The sequence below is a fragment of the Pterocles gutturalis genome, unplaced genomic scaffold (genome assembly GCF_000699245.1).
Source record: "Pterocles gutturalis isolate BGI_N339 unplaced genomic scaffold, ASM69924v1 scaffold13245, whole genome shotgun sequence".
NCBI classification, from domain to species: Eukaryota; Metazoa; Chordata; class Aves; order Pterocliformes; family Pteroclidae; genus Pterocles; species Pterocles gutturalis.
Genome location: NW_010138693.1, coordinates 73,648 through 90,714, shown reverse-complemented (window position 1 = coordinate 90,714; position 17,067 = coordinate 73,648). Strand labels below are relative to the sequence as shown.

General features: G+C 49.8%; 1 protein-coding gene across 1 annotated transcript in view; it reads left to right on the top strand.

Moving 5' to 3' along the window:
• The window catches only part of LOC104468837 (disintegrin and metalloproteinase domain-containing protein 19-like), a 7,381-nt gene extending 2,114 nt beyond the window's left edge, over window positions 1–5,267 (top strand). The window contains exons 4-10 of the mRNA XM_010083093.1: window positions 713–821; window positions 1,163–1,313; window positions 1,928–2,018; window positions 2,518–2,763; window positions 3,229–3,392; window positions 3,925–3,942; window positions 5,119–5,267. Coding sequence (XP_010081395.1) covers window positions 713–821; window positions 1,163–1,313; window positions 1,928–2,018; window positions 2,518–2,763; window positions 3,229–3,392; window positions 3,925–3,942; window positions 5,119–5,170 — 831 coding nt within the window. The 3' untranslated portion in view covers window positions 5,171–5,267. The remainder of the gene's footprint in view (window positions 1–712; window positions 822–1,162; window positions 1,314–1,927; window positions 2,019–2,517; window positions 2,764–3,228; window positions 3,393–3,924; window positions 3,943–5,118) is intronic.
• The last annotated feature ends 11,800 nt before the right edge of the window (window positions 5,268–17,067 follow it).

Sequence of the window (17,067 nt, the reverse complement as noted above, 5' to 3'; positions counted from 1 at the left end):
AATGAGCATTGCAAGGCACCGGGCATCTGCATTTCATAACTCTCACATGCGTCAGCTATGGGTGAGACCGAGCTGAGATCTTTCCTTACCCACGTCCAAGTTAGAGGAATAAGATCATTTCTGATGTCAAGACCATCTGCAAAATTTGGATCAGGGTCCAGTTTGAACTGGAGGGTGTTTAGAGCTCAGAGCAGGTGCTTGTTCCCTCTGAGAGTAAAGCAAGAGTCAGAAGCACAACTGGGGCTGCAAAAAGGCAGGGCAGCTGTTCAGCGAATCGAAAGAGCCGCTATTGTCCAAAGCTTAACGTCCATGAAGACTTGACCTCTGCAGAATGCAGGGTTTTGTCGGATAAGGCAACAACAATGCGATGTTTTGATGGGAAGATCCCAAGGGGAAGATGTTGAGCAAACTTCTGGCCTAATGCAAAGTATTAAAGGCATCAGAGTTGTCTAGTTGAGCGATGTGAAAACTGAGGGTGTGAGATACCTGTCCTCAAGGTTCCTGCAAAGGGCAGGGCAATGATTTTTTTTCTCTGTACGTTACGGTCACACATTTGAGAGCAACAGACGTGATCCAAGTGACAGTCAAGGGGTGAATATTGGCAGGGGTTAAGCTCCTTCAGCCCAAACTCCTGCCATTGACCATCTTCACCATCCAGACCATCGTTTCCATACATCCCTTGTGGTCTCCAACCCTCCTCCTCTCTCTGCAGGTCTGCAACAGCAACAAGAACTGCCACTGCGATGCCGGCTGGGCTCCCCCCTACTGCGAGAAGCCGGGCTTGGGCGGCAGCGTGGACAGTGGCCCTGTGCAGCGCGACAGTGAGTCACGACTTGTTGTCCTTGTGATGCTGGTGGGGCTGGAGCGATGCCATGAGAGAGGGAGGATGGGGTGGTAAAGCTGCTGACAGCTCTCCTCCCAAAATGTGTCTGGGTTGGGTCCGTCCAGGCAGACTCACAGCCAGTGGCCAGCTCTGGGTGCTTGGTGGCCACCCGTTTTTATCACTGGATGGTATTGCTCCTTTTTTGGAGGTGTGAGCAGCAATGATGTCTCTAGGCTGGGTGGCCAGGAATGGACAGATGGGACCAACATTTGCATCGAGTGGAGCTGGAGGTTGCTGGCTCTCCCAGCCCCACACTCATCTTTGTCCCCTCCCTGCCAGATCATGAAGCCATCTTAGTAACCCTCCTGCTCATCTTCCTGCTCTTCCTCCCGGCCCTCATGATGAGCATCTACTTTTGGTACCGGCGGGAGAACTCGCTCCTGAATAAATGGATAAAGGAGATGAGGAGGAGAAGCCAGGAGACCTATAGGTGGGTGATGCGTCCTAAATCCCTTCTCTCTTGAGGATCAAGTGAGACCCTCAAACCTTGTTTTCTTGCTACTGGCAGCATCCAACCTGGTAGGAGCAGATGTGGGAGAGCTGGTGGTGCACAGAGCCTGTTTCAAACTGGTATGAGACCTGGTTGAGATACGAAGACCTCACTCCTGGGACAACCTGAGGCTCTCACCTCTCTCCTGGGCAGAGGACAGGAATGATTGGTTGAGCAGGACAACCCCAGAGAGTGGTGATGAAGGTGGCCTGGTACCGAGCAGCTTTCTTGCCATCTGCTCCTAGCAAGAGCTGGAAGGGCTCTAAAGCAGCATTGAATTTAGATATTCTCATTTCCCCTCTCAGTACAGACACAGACGCACACATGCCTCAGAACCCGTGCAATAATTTGAGAAAAAAAACCCCAGAACCAAAAAAGCTCCTTCATTACCCTCATTATCTCAAGACAGACTTGTCATCCTGCGGCACTGCAGGACTGTCTGCTAACGATCTGCTAGCGGAGATGGGATCTCACTGATGTGCAGCATTCTGGGAAGCAGCTGTTGCAAAAATGGTCGCTTGATTTTGCCATCTGTGATTTACGTTTTTGAACAGGAACAAAACCATCGGTCGGAAGTCAACCAGTGGCCATCCCAAAGCTGCTTTCATCTTGCGGAACATTTCCACCTCCAGCCACACTGATAAAGTAAGTAATAACTCACCTTCCAGGTTTGCTTTCCCTCCCTGGGACTTGATCCTTGTGGGTCATCACATCTCCATCCAGCAACTGGGCAAGCAACCAGTGCTCCATGCTGGTCAACTCTGGTGACTTTGGGATGGGTAAGCCCAGGGCTGAATTTAGCAAAAATTTAGGTCTTTTGAGCATGGCCACAATGGCTGAGAGTAGGGCAGAGTGGATGATTGTCTCCCATCTCTATAATTCAGTCTGGTGGAAATCTGGTCCAGGTCTCCTGAGCCCAGCACCTTTCTCATCCCTGTGTGCTCTCATAGGGTAGGTGAGGAGCAAGTGTGTTCAGCTTTGGGGCAGGATGGTAAAAGTGGTGGCCTTGAAAAGTAGATTAAATACCCAGTGCTCCTCCTGCATCTCCCTAGCACCCAGACATTCAGGGAACATCTGCTTTTAAGCACCCAGGAAAACACACCCAAGATTTTCCTCCATACTTCTGCTTTTCTCATCCCTGCAGGCAACGCGGGCTGCGTTCCCCACCAAACCCAACGCTCACCAGCCTGGCTCCCAGCCCGTCAATGTTGTCCACCCTCTTCGCCCAGCTCCCCACTCCGTCCCTCCGCGCCCGAGAGACCCCAAGCCTGCCAGGCCACCTCCACCAGTCAGCAAATCGCCCATGGTCCCCAACAAAATGGTCGTCTCCCAGGCTAAACTGCCGCCTCCAAAGAAACCTCTTCCCTGCAGCCCTGTGAGGACCCCACTGGTGAGCTTTGCTGGTTGGCTGGGCTTTCCTGCCAGACTCATAGAAATTACCTTTTGTTTTCGATTCCTGTGGTTCTTTTGGGTTGGGCGCTGTTGAGGAGCTGTCATGCCAATCTGTGCCAATAGTGAAGAAAGCTCGTTAGATGATGAGAATATTTTAGGGTAGTTTGGGTGGTGGTGTTACATGCTTTGACGCATCTTCCAGGTTGCCCAGAGAAGCTGTGGATGCCCCATCCCTGGAGGGGTTCAAGGCCAGGCTGGATGAGGCTTTGGGCAACCTGGGCTAGTGGGAGGTGTCCCTGCCCATGGCAGGGGGTGGGACTGGATGATCTTGAAGGTCCCTTCCAACCCAAACCATTCTATGATTCTATGATCTCAGCTCTGCAGTGGGAGAGAGAGGTTTGTAGGCGGTCACTGGATGCTCCTCTAAGGATATTGTCTCTCCCCATACACTTTGTGATCCCAGGTTGTCCCAAAGCACCAGCCCCCTCGTCGGCCGCTTCCTGGAAGACCTCTTCTGGCCAAAGAGCTGCCACCTGCACATAGACAGACCCTGCTGGTCATGGTCCCTCCTACCAGCTTCAAGGCTTCGAGTACAAGTACCATGAGCCAGCCCACGAGGCCGTTAAAGTGAGTTGAGAGAGGAGTTGAGCTATGTCCCACCCCTGCTGGGGTCCTGCAGGTGGACACAGTGGGGGTCTTGTGGGTCATGTCTGGGTGGGACATCCCAAATGGCACTGTTCTGTGCTCTGGTCTGCTTCTTGTGGTGTCTTCACTGCTCCTCTCCAAATCCTGCTTCCTGGGGAGAAACCACAATCAATGTGTTTGTGCAGATGGGGACCCTGCGTACATGAACAACTCTGTGCCTGTCCTCCCTCTTCTGTGGGGCAGGAGAAAGCAAGGTACCTCTGGGTGTCTGGGATCTGCAGCCATGCCTCCACGTGGCAGGAGCCCACAGGGTTTGGCCAAAGTTGTCTAGTAGTGACCAAGGTTGGGACTTTGGGTCTTACAGGGTCCTGATGGGTTAAGGGAGATACCATCCTTTGGTGGGTGCATATGGCCCCTTCTCCCAGAGCACAGAGGGGGCTGTTGGTGAGCTGCTGGGGGACAGTGGAGTTAAGGGATGGACACTGATGCTCTGTTTCATCTTTCCTCCCTACAGACCGATGCCACCTCAAAGGTGAGTCACAGACACCATGCAGGACCATGGGGAGATGGTCTTTGGTTAAGCACTGGGCTGGGACCCAAGAGACGGGGGAATAAATGTCCCCCTTCCCAGAGGCTCTTAGATGAGCAAGACATAGCCCCTCTGGGTACCCAAACAATAGCAGGGCTTGGGGACCTGTGTCCAAGGGAATGGAGGACATGGGCTTTGCAGTTTGGGGCTGGGAGAACCAGTCCAAGTTCTTTATAATATCACTACTACTTTCAGCTCTTGCTATATTGCTAAATCCTCTGGAAATAGGTCAGTGGAGCCTCAGAGGATCATGCTTGCATCATGCCAGGCTTGTGGGCCGTATCCAGCCATGGAGAGAAGGCACTATGCTGGACTGAAGCTGGCCCTCCTCTCCAGATGGTCTGCTTTGCTAGTGCCTGCTTTGACGCTCTTGGACCATTTCAGGTTCCTATGTCTTTGTGGTACAAGGAGGCTGAATATGCCCCAGAATGTCTCAGTGTAAGTCAGTCCCTCTAGCTCATCTCTTCTGTGGTCCCCAAAGAGAAGGGTTTGACACATCCCAGCAGGCAAACTTGGCTCCATCCCCAGATGGTGTAGTTTTGTCCTTGCTGCCCACTGGGAGCAGTCCCTGGCCATTCTCTCTTGAAATGGTGCCCACGTGAAAAAGTGCGCCTGTGTCTTGGTCTGGATTCATTACTTGACTCTACCAACATGGTAAGAGAGGGCCAGAACTGTTTTCTTTCCTAGATGGGTGAGGTGAAAGATTTCAGAATTCCTAGGATGGACTGTAGGGTCCGTGTTGGGTTGATTGGTTTGGTGATGATTCCTGGTAGGGCACGTACCACCTTGGCTGTTTTTTGGGAAGCTGAGAGCCCCTTTGGGTACACGGTTCCTGCAGTTGGTGGGCTGACAGTTCTCACTGCTGGTTACTGCCCAGTGCCACCGCATGCTTTGGTGGACTCTGCATCCTATCAGGGTTTTGAGGATACACCAAAGGAAAACATCTCAAAGTGAAACAATTTGGGGTTGTATTTTTAAGAAAGGACATGAGTGACCATGACAGTCCCAGGTCCCCTCTGGTCTCAGGGACAGCAGCTGGTCTGTGGAAGGATGCTCGTGGTGGATGCTCTGTCTCTGCACTCGAATGAGTTGTCTCCTTTCTCTTTCTTCTCACTTTAGGCCAGTCCCAGCCATTAAAGTCCAATCAACCTCCTTCCCCTTGAAGAAGTGACAAACCAAGGACACCTTAAGCCCATCCTTCCTGAGCTGGCTCTCCTGATTTGCACTGCTGCTGGCGACAGGGGTCTTTTTGTTCCTCTCTTGTTTTTATTTGTCTTTTGATACCAGAGGACTATTTTTATAAGACAGAATATGTATTCAGCACAAAAACTGTAGTGGTGGGGGAGGAGAGGCGAAATCGGTACCATGACATACCTAAGGGTTGGGTAGGGGTGGGCTGGCGGGGGGGTAACCACGATGGAGACTCCACCACAGCTTCTGGCATCACTTCCTTGCCAGTTTACCCCCCGGCTTGAGTTTCTTCTTGACATTGCACATGGGCTGGGATGGGGTGATCAAGAGAACATCCAACACTGATGAAAGATGCTGACAACAGTGGCAGCGGAAGCCGTGTAGTATCCTTCTAGCTACCTCCTCCTTCTCCTCCAGCCCACCACCACCCATTGCCACCAGAGTTCAATGCTGGGCATTGTCTCCGGGGAGACATTTGCCATGAGACAAAACTGGTTTCCAGTTTGGACTGTGCCATACAGTGCTGGGACATTTCCGTGAAGGATCCGAGTTCTCAGGCTCCTCCTGCCTGATTGCACAAGAACAAAACCAGTGACAATCCTGGGGTCGTACCTGGAAGGAGAAGCTGTCTGGGAAACGGTTTAATGTCTGAAGTGCTGGTGGCAGCTGGTTACCAGGGTGCTTTCAAGGGGGGCTCAGGAGCCCTCCATAAACATTACATGTTCCCTGCTCGTGGGGCAAGCCCAGCAGTGGCTCTGGGAGCTGCTAACACTCTGCTGTCCAAAGGAGGAAGGAGCCACATGCCGGGAACAAGAGCAGGAAGACCTCCCGCTAATGGCCAAGCCATTGCATTTCTCTGTGCCTCAGTTCCCCCTCATCTGTAAAATAGGGGGGGGTAATACCTACCTCACAGGGGTGTTGTGAGGTTTAACAAACTGATGTCTTGAAAGGGCTTTACAATCCTCCGATGAAAGGTGCTGTTGACCTGCACAGTACTGTACCGTGCCACTTTCCTGTGACTTGACATGCGGCTCTGTCAGGGTCTGAAATGAGAACAAAGGCTTTGTACAGTCCCCTGGCTCCTCTGGCTCTTTTCTTGCTCAGAAATTCCCTAAGCCTGTAGACACCAAGGGCTCTGGGTCTCCCATCACACATGGACATCCTTGGAGCTCGTTCCATGAGTCTTTAAACCTGGGATCATTCGGTCCAACTGTGTGCAACATGTCAACTACCCTGGGCTAGATCCCGTCTGACCTAGGACAAATCTTTTTGAGAGGTGTCCAACCCATGTGAAGGTTGTTCATGGTGTAGGTTCAGGGGCAGCCTTCAGAAAAGGTTGTTTCATTATCCCCAGTGTTACCAAATGGGCTGCTAGTTACAGGTTGTGGTTGAGGCCACCTTAACCTAAGCTGTCCTTAGCCTTTGGTCATGGGTATTCCCTGAACCATCTATGGTACCTCCATATTCTTCTTGGTCAGTAGATGTCCAGGTGGGATGTAGGATCTAGTAGCTCCTCTTACTCTGATAACAAGTCACAGAGTAATGTTAAGTTGAAAGAGGTCTCCTGAGATTATCCTCAGATGACCTCCAGAGGATGGGATAAATGAGCTGGTCCCTAAACCTTCCCAAGGTCCCATTCTTCTCAGTGATCTCCCAAGGACTTCTGGCATGGTTGGACTTGAGGAAGAGCCCACGGAGCTCCTGGAGAGGGGAAACTCTGCTCTCTGCCTATGAATACCCTTCCTTCTACTGTCCAGTATAGGGTTAGACAGTTGGAGAGGGTTTGGAGACATCGCCACAATGATGAAGTGGTCGGAAAAAACTTTTCTCACTGAGTACGTAAAGGGTGAGTGTCAGGAGGATGGAGCCAGGCTCTTCTCTGTGACATCCAGTGATAGGACAAGGGGCAATGGGTTCAAGCTGGAACATAGGAGGTTCCACTTGAATATGAGAAAAAACTTCTTCCCGGTGAGGGTGCCAGAGCACTGGAACAGGCTGCCCAGAGAGGGTGTGGAGTCTCCTTCTCTGGAGACATTCAAAGCCCGCCTGGATGCGTTCCTGTGTGATCTGATCTGGGTGTCCTGCTCTGGCAGGGGGTTTGGACTAGATGATCTTTCGAGGTCCCTTCCAATCTCTAACATTCTGTGATTCTGTGAGTAGGACCATTTAGCTTAATGACAAAGTGAGGGATGACAATCCTGTAGTCAAGAAAACCCCACCTTACTGTGACACCAGTGATGGAATGATCACGTCAAGCCGATGGAATGTCCCTGGGCTTGGATTCTTGCCCATTAATGTCACCTGCTTGGCCATCACACTTCTCTTTGTCTCGTTGCCAGTGGAGAGAAATGGGGGGTTCACCCTCTGTAGCTTCCCAAACTTCACCGACAGCGCCCAGCCAGGACATGCACATTTGGGGGGTAAATTTGAGCTATTCAGGCTAGAAAGGAATGGATAGTGACACCCATTTCTGACGTCAGGGGTCCCACAAAGATGTACACAGCCCCAGCACAGGAAGTGCTCAAGAACAATAATTTCACCCTTCTCAAAGACCCTTCCTCTGCCTGGGAGATGTGCTTGCATACACCAACAGATTTTTCTTGAGGCAGACTGGCCATGCCATGGTCCAGAATAGCCCATCACATCCTTTTCCCCCAGGCAGAGCAGCAATGCTGAACACAGCCCTCCCAGTCCCCATGTCAGACCAACCCAGCTCCTCCTTGAGCTCTAAGCTGGCTGCCCTCTGGGAGCAGATGTATGAGGGCGTTGTAATTTAGGGATGGTGGACAATGGTCCATTTGTTGTCTCAGTCTGACCTGTGATGGTCACAGGGAGTGCAGATGGATGATGTCCATCCTGATGCACCCAGAGATGTAAGATGTGGCCTGTGGTCCATGGGACGGGCAGACGAGGCCTGGTTCGATAAATTAATGAATCCAGGGAAGGCTTGTGGGTGTTCAGGTGACACTAGATGGCAGCAGATGACCAGCAAATCCTCTGCTCAGCCTTTCCTCTGAATTGCTGCTGGGATTTCCAAGGAGCAGATCCTCAAACGCAGCTTTTCTCCTTTCTCTTCCCCTGCCTCCATCACCTACAATCCCATTAAAGCTGGGACATGAAGCTGACATGAAAGCTGACAAGTGCCTCTGATGACTTGTGTTTGAAGCCCATCCAAGTGGAGCTTTCCCCTTAATAAAGGGGTCTGCTGGGAGTTTGGGTGCCTTTGGAAAATGCTGGTGGAGAGCCGAAAAACCACAGCTCTTCACCGTACCGTGTCTTCAGCATCAAAGGTACCTTCCTGGCTAATGCAAAAACCTGGAGGCACGGTCTCATGCATTGTGGTCCCATCTGCTACTTAAATATCTTTACATCTTCCTAAGGCTTGGAAGGGTGGGTGTGGGATAGGGGATCAGAGAAGACCACTTCTACCTTCATCACCTTGGTGTTTCTGGGTGCTGGTCCCAGCTTTGCTGCTGTGTAGGACGACTCATATGTCACGACTGTCCCTGTAGACACTTCGAGGTGGAGATTGGCAACAGAGTTGAGTACACTGAGTGATGTAACTTGCTCTTCTGCATTTTTTGGAATTGTGTCTTCCACAACAAAATTGTCCACAAAATGCTGCGTCTGCTGGGAGGTTGGGCCTCACCATTTCCCCTCTGGTCAGGTAAGGGAGAAACTGGGACCACGATTATGGAGATGTGTGCTGGAACTCTCCACCTCCAGCAGAGTCTTGAGCAACGGCTGAGGCTGAGAGGTTCAGGCTGATGCTTTGGTGGTGGTTTGTGTGGTCTCTTCATTTGCACATTTCTCATTTATCCACATGGCAGAGTTGGTGAGATTGAAATGGGGAAGAAAAAAAACCTCCTGTCTGGCTCAGGAGAACACATCTGCATCAAACAGTTTTGCACTGTACATGCTGGAGAGAGCAACCACACTTTTGATTCCCAGTAACATCTTGGAAGACGGGATGGGTCCGTCTCCTTGGTCCATCTAATCAGATGGCTGATTTCCAGGCAGGCTCCGTCCCCTGGGAAGCAGCACGGGGTGACATTGCTGGTGTAAAATGTAAAACCATCTTCTTTGTTATTTTTCTCATTTAATGCTGCATCCTGGGGTGGGAGAGATGAGGGGGATGGACACCTGAACTGGGACCAGCTGCAGGCAGGCAGCACACTCATGGCATAGAGAGCTGCGGGCAGATGACTGCATGCATAGAGCCAAAGGAAAAAAAAAAAACCCTAAAAAAAAAAGGAAAAACAAAGGCAGTGAAGCGGTTAATGAAGAGGCTCCTGCAGCCAAGGAAGTTGAGCCATTCATCATCTTCCAGCGCCTTTTCTTTCCTTTTACTTTATTTGTCTTTGGCAGAAGACGATTGCTCTCTCTCCACCCGCTCCTGCCATTCGGGGGCTGATAACTCTATGGTCCCATTAAAAATGAAAGTATAAAGCACAGCTTGATTTTAATTCACTGCATCAACATTTCTATATATGCAGAGGGAAGAAGAGAAATAAATTTATAATATTACACACACACATGCTAAAGACTGGGGTCCTGTTGAGTGCTATCACTGGAGTGTTGCCTAAAGCTGGTATCTTATCTCTCTGATTTCCAAGTATTTCTGAAAGAAATGAGTGTCTTTTAAGTCCCAGTGCTATGAAGTACGAAGTGAGCTTGGAGCTGGAGCTCTGTCAGCAGTGTCAAAGCAGGATGCTTTGTTTTAAATCCTTTCTTGGAGAAGCAAATGAAGGAATCACTGCAAGTTTGGTCAACGTTTGGAGCTGAGAATGGTGATGTTCCATCTTGTTGGAAAGACATTGCTTCTGTTGTCTGCTGAGGTTTGAAGAACATCATTGGTGAGTGTGCAGGGCTTTACCTGGATATCAGGGGGTGCGTGCAACCTTCCTGTTTAGGTCCCAGATGCTGGGCTGGGATAACCCAACCAAACCCTTCCAAAGAAGTCAAATTAGGAAGTTGGAGAATGTAGAATTGGGGGTGGAAACACCACAGTGTGGCTTCAAACGTGCTGCATGAGACCCAGGTGTCCATCCCTTGTCAACAGATGAGATATATAAATGAAGGAGGAGCTGTTCTGGCCTAATTAGCAATTACTGCCTTGAGAAACACATCTCGGGGAGCTTCCCTGGCCTCCTTTGCACGGTGACCACTGGGGATATGCTATGAGATGCTTGCAGAGGACAGTCATGACTAGCCAGGGACTGAATGGGGCTGATGGTGCCCAGGAGAATGGCCAAGTTTGCTGTCACCCCTCCTCCCCAGCCCACCCTTCCACTGTGCTTGCCAGCAGGAGAGCACTGACAGCTGGGATGTTGCTCACCAGCCTTCCTACATGGACTGGGAAAGCTGCTGGGACACTTGCCCAGGGACAGAGGGATGTTTATCGCTATTACCGTCACTCCTTTGGTACCCAAAGGTGCTTTAAAGAAATAGGTGTAAGATGAAATTTTTGTCCTAATGAAATAATTTTGTCTTTATTGGTTTTGCATAAAAAAAGAAGCTGTTTCAGTCCAAAATAGCCTCCTGTGACCAAGGGACTTGATGCTCTTTGTGATCCCCAGGCTTGCAGAGCAAAGAGCTTTCGTCATGTCTGTGTTCGTAGATTAAATGTGCTTGGGAATGTTTTGGAGGTCCTGAGGCCAATGGCACAGGGCAGTCTTCATCTGTGTTATTAAATTCCCCTGCCTTCAAAACAAAGTGGCCATCAGCAAACTGTCTGCTGGGATGATTCACGGGCCACCTAAGTGGCTGACCCATGCAAGAATCATATAGTGCTTTGTGCTAAGGCCAGATGTGCCAAGAAGGACCAACAATTCGTCAGCTTGAGGTCAGCCCACTGTTGGGTTCATGAGTCCAGCTGCAGCTTTGGGAACTAGGCTAAGAAGGAAGTTGTTTCATCTCTATGGCTCTTCTCAACCAAGGCTGATCCATTTTTGACCCTCCTGCTTCTCGCTGTGGTTGGTAGAGAATGGGTAAAAAGTCTTTAAGTCATCTTAGATGACATTGGTGCAAAATAACTGATCTAAGAGGTACCACTGAACGTCTAGATGAGGAGTCCCTGGTGCCAACATCCACTTTCATTATGAGAAGCCAGTTATGCCTGTGGTCAGTGGGGTATATGAGGAACAAGAAAATGTAAGTCCCTTTAATTTATAAGTAGTCACCTTACCATTCCCAGCTGGATTATCTTGATACAGCTTTTGGACTAATTTTCTAGCAAGGTGTGAATTTACCCTTTTGGATTCACAGCAAGCTTCTGCTAACATGAAGAAGGGCAGAAAGCACAACTGTCAGGACAGGACCTGCTGTGGTGGGACTGTCACAGAAGGTCTCCATTGCCTGAGACCTCCTCTCCCATGGTGGCCCCATCAAGACTGCTCCCACTGTGCAAACATCTCCAGCCATAGATGGGAGTGTTGGGGCAGGACCTGAGCTGGTCAAACGTGCAGGACAGAGGTACAGGTCTCATCCAGGGAACACGTGGCAGGAGGTGCCTGGTCTCCACCGGACTAAAGCAACCATCATGCATCTAATAGTCCTCGAGGTGACCAAAGGCTGGAGTCCAACCTGCCAAGCCGTTCTGCTGGCTTTGCTTAGTGAATTCCAAAATGAGCCACAGTTAGATGAACAGCTTCATTTTCTCTAACAAGTGGCATTTTCAGCTATTTTTTTTTTCTTCTCCTTCATTTTGTTGGGTTTTCTCCCCCCGCTTGCCCTTTCCAGAAAGAAAAGCCATGACTGCAAGACAAAGTTTAGTCGTTCTTTGAGTTTCAAATAATTCCTGGCATGATTTTTTCACCACACAGTCTCCTCAACAGCATCTTTCCCTGCAGGGTTTTACACGTGTGAAGCTTTTGTGTTGCAAGCAACTCAGGGCTTAGTCAAGGCGTTATCGCCCGTTCCTGTGCCTTGTCTCTACAGGGCTCTGTTCTCAGGCACTTTATTAGCATCAATCGTGCAGTTTGGTCTTTCCATGTTTTTAGTTTTTATACCAGCAGTGAAAATAGCTCAGTTCCCTTTGATGTTCCCTTGGATGGAGCTCTTTTTTTTCCCCTTCCCCTTTTAGAGCAGAAGCAGAAGAAAATCAGTTTAAACAAGATGCAGAAAGGTTTCAAAACACAGTCTTAATCAAGTCAGCTTTGCCTCCCATCTTCCTCCAGCTCAGCTCTGAACCAGCCCCCAAACTTGGCAGTTAATGACAAAAGAAAATCAGCGATGACACACTTTGAAATCCTTGGCACTGAGCGACATGCACAATAAAAAAAACCCAAAGCACCAGACAATTGGCTGGAGAACTTTCTCCATTAAACTTTGAAAACTATATTGTTTTCTGGGATGAGGAATGGCTGCTCTTCTTTTCTGCTCTGTCTTGTTAGACAACAAGCCCCGGAGAACAGCTAAATGGAGTTCTGCTGTATTTTCAGCTGGAGGTCAGGATTTTTCTCCGGGGCTTGCAAAGCTGAGATGGAGACATGCGAACTATCCAGGTGATGCTGTCCCTTTCAGTTGTCCTACAGCACACCGGGAATGTCTTGTGGCCAGACTTGAGGAGCACAGGTAAAAGTGGCAATTGCCCTTTTGCATGTCCATCTGCTGTGTGCTGGATTTCCAACACTGTTCAGACAAAAGCTTGGTGTAAAACAAGCTTTAAGACTTGCTGGCCATTTTCTCTGTGAAATGGTCTTGGTAGCATCATACCTGGTGTGGACTCAAGGCCAGGCTGGATGAGGCTTTGAGCAACCTGGGCTAGTGGGAGGTGTCCCTGCCCATGGCAGGGAGTTGGAACTGGATGGTCTTGAAGGTCCCTTCCAGCCCAAACCATTCTGTGATTCTGTGACTCTATGACTCTGCTATCTGGACCTAACCTGCAGAGAGCAGAGATCCTTGAAGGTCTCTCAAACTGAGCTTGCAATGGTGGTCTCTCCTTGGGAGCCAAGGAGCTACCATGGTGTTGCTGGCAACTGCCCCAGGACAAACCCCCCCTCTGATGGGGATCCCCCGGTGCTGCAAAGCTCGGTGACCCTCTGGATGGGACAAGGCCCTCTCTTGGTTTGCAGAATGTGAATTTCATCTGTTCCCATGAGTCCCAGAGGTTCTGGTTGGAAAGGACCTCCATCAGCTGTCTGGCATGTCTGCTCAAAGCCTTTCCACTTTTTCTTTCCAGGAAAAAACTGGTATCAATGGCACCTAGTGTCTGGTCAATTCTAATGTTCCTGTCAGCTTCAACAAGGGAGTCTTATAAAACCTGAGCTGTGTGGAGGGACAAGTCCCATGCTGAGTAAGAGCCAGTCCGTCCTTGTAAGCCTCCCTGGGGACTCTTTCAGCCCCTGTCCCCTGAGTGGCAGTTATTTGTGCCCATGTATGGGTTACAGCACCAGCTAGGGTTGGCTTGTTCCGGCTCTGATGGTGGTGATTCACTTTTTTACCAGCACAGTTCTGCAAATGACACAAGGACTCTGACGAACACTGATCCAGCCCCAAGCCCTTGAAGATCTAGCACATTGCTACTTTGGCCACCATCCACCTCCAAAACAACATCACGCTTGAAGTTTTCATGCCTGCAGGGCTGATTAAGCCTCTCTCCCAGCTCTTTCTCCTCCTTACAAGCACACGAGAGTTATTGCATTTAGGACCCTACTGGCTTGCTCTGCTGATGAAGGACAACGGAGCAGACTTTGTGCAAGAACTGATGAGAGGTGGACTCCATATTTTCTCCTTGATCCCCAATGACCAGCAAAAGCTCAGCCTAGAGTGAAAGCAGGCGACGGATGATTTGCAGCAGAATGCCAATTTTGATGATTACACGCTGCGCCGACACACCATCAGAGTAACGGGGGCAGCAGATGGGTTTGGTAGCGCCGGGCACTTAACATTCTGCCTTGTTTTGCCTCCTGTCATTTCATGGTGCTAATGGCTTCTCGGTGATTTGTTAGATTACATGACCTCAAGGACACCCAGCTCCCTCCTTTTCCCTCCTTCTCATCCCGCGCGTGCGGACGTGCACCTTAGTTTTAATAGGATCTAAATGACATGTCTCTGCTTTGGACAGAGTTCAGGAAAGCCATCGCAAGGACGGCGAAACTGCGAGCGTCCTGTGAATGATTTCAGCTCTCCCTCGATAAGCGGGTGACCTGTTCCAGCAGTGAAGCTGGGGGGCTATTGATTCAGCTCAGGGCAATTGCGCAGGTTTGTGCTGAATTGGCTCGGCGCGTTGGCTGGAGATGACACCTATTTTCATGACAAGAATGAATAGCTGCTGAGTTGTTCTGTCTGCCTGCTACCCAACGGGGCTGGGGATGGAGGAACTGCTCCAGGAAAAGTTGGGGTGTCAGATAAATACTTGATGCATTTCCAGTCATAGACCTTCACCATCACCAGCTGGTGGGACCAGAGATGGTGCCTGGGTTGGGGAAGCCAAGGTCTGCTGGTTCCCAGAACCAGAAATATGTCCTAGCTACATGTAGGAGCATAGTGGTAGGACAAGGGGTAATGGTTATAAGCTGCGAGAGGGGAGATTGAGCTGAGATATTGGGAAGAAATGTTTTCCTGTGCGGGGGGTGAGGCAGTGGCCCAGGGTGCCCAGAGAAGCTGTGGATGCCCCATCCCTGGAGGGGTTCAAGGCCAGGCTGGATGAGGCTTTGGGCAACCTGGGCTGGTGGGAGGTGTCCCTGCCCATGGCAGGGGGTGGCACTGGATGGGCTTGAAGGTCCCTTCCCACCCAAACCATTCTGTGATGCGATGATTGTATGATCTCAGATGGCACAAGATGCCTAACTTCAGGTAACTGAACTGAGCCTTTGGTCTCCCCTGGCTGTGAAAGGACTGTAGATACCGACACTTAGACACTGAAATTTATGTGTTCCCATCTATCAGTTAAACCCGCCTTAGGGATTCAATGTGGTTGTTAATAATGAGTGTCTAGCAGGGCAGGAGGGAAGTGTCTCAATGATTAGGCTTATTCAGCCTTGAAAAAATTATTGCTGCACTGTTGGGTACCTGCGGTGATGGGGCTGTTTGCAGGATGTCTCGGGAGATGGTGGTCCCTGCAGCTTAGCTGGGGGGGGTTGACTGGGGTGAAGCACAGATGAGACCCTACATCTGGCATGGAGGCAGCAAGGGGAGGAGATGGAGAGCCCACAGCTGGGCTTCGGCTTGTCCGAGGGGGGCAATGCACATTTTTGAGGGGCTGGCTGGGAAGCTGCAGCCGCAGCAAACAGAAGCGGTCCCGCACTGCAGACCTGCCCCACTGCCTATGGGGAATGCAAAGAGGTTCATGCAGCTGTGGACCACACCAACCCCTGGGCTCCCCTCTTCCCCACAACCCATAACCCTGTTGCCTTTGGAGCCAGACTCAGTTTGCTCCTGCTCCCATTTTTGCTGCTTGCTTTGCTCCCACCCTTGCAAGAGGAATTAATGGGTAGCAATAGTTGCAAGTTGCTCTTCTCCATCTCTGGCAGCTCAGTCACTATCAACAGCCCGCTGTGTTCTTCCTCCTACCGCGTGGGGCTTTTTCCTTTCTCTTTTGTCTTCAACTTCCAGATTCCTCTTAAGCTTCAAAAACGAAAAATCCCGTCTCTCTGTCCTTATCTGCAAGGTGAAAGGAGGGAGAAATTGTCTTCTGCCTTTGGGAAGATAAGTCACGTTGGAGCCTTCCTCTTTAGAAAACTCTCTAATGCCATTTATCAATTAATTAGTGGGTTGCATTTATGCCCGTTAATTCCCCCCGCTGTCTTTCATTTTTGGAAAGGTCTGTGTTGCTCAGGATCTAATTGTCCTGGCCTTACACTGCTTTCTTTCTCATTTTCAAGTTAAGTGGATGCCAGAGCCTTCTACGGATGCTCTTGTATTTCCCCTGCAGATTTTTCTGCCCCCGCCTTTCTCCTCCACCCTGGTTGTGTTCAAAGAGGATTTGACTGGGTTTGGGGGGAGTGGATTAAACTGTGTGGCCCAAGCTTTAAATCCTAATTCTGTTCGTGAATCAATTGTTGCTGGAGCCAGGAAAACATTTTCACCTGGAACTTTTTTTTTTTTGCTGAAAGATACATTTTCAGGTCACCTGCAACATGCTGTGGTTTTATATCAATCTTGGTTCCTTGTTTGGATTGAAATAACCAAAATAGACAATTTAGAAAAAGAAAAGCTTCAATTTCCCTCTTCCCCCCCCCCGCCCCAGAACAGTTTGATGTCTCTGTTTGAAACAATATTGCACTTGTTTCACTTTAACTTAAAACACAGAGGTATTTATTTTAAATGGAATGAAGCTCCCAAATAAACAAAATGGGCTTATTTTGTTCAAATGATTTGCCAGTGAAAAATTGAAAAGTATACCTTTCAGATAGGTCCAAAAGAATGTTTTTCTTCACTTCAATCGCTTAATCATAGAGCTTTTCTCACCACCCCCCTGCCCCACAATCACCATCCCCAATGTCACTGAGAAGTGCAGAAGTGCTGCTGCCATCTAAGCCCTGTTTCAGCAGGGAAGGATTTTCCAATCTGTTTGGTGTTAACTAAGCCGGCTTTTTAGAGACATGAGCAGGGCCAGTCTACTTGGAAGGATGCTCAAATTCAGCCAGAGCTCAGTGTTTCTGGATCCTTTTCCTGGATGCCCCATGGATTTTGGAGCACATCATATTGAAAGCCAGAGGACCCAGAGAGAGGGATGGAGAGAAACTTGCAGGGCAAATCGTGAAAGGAGAAGACTAGATGTGGAAAAAGGAGCAGCTGTTGCCATGCATTAAGCCTTAGCAAAGCCCCTTTCCTAGCAGGGTGACAGGAGCTTAAATAAATCACCTGGAAAGCCGGAAAGAAGTGGGACTGTGCTCTGCCTTGCTCAGAGCAAGAGAAATTCATGATGCGCGG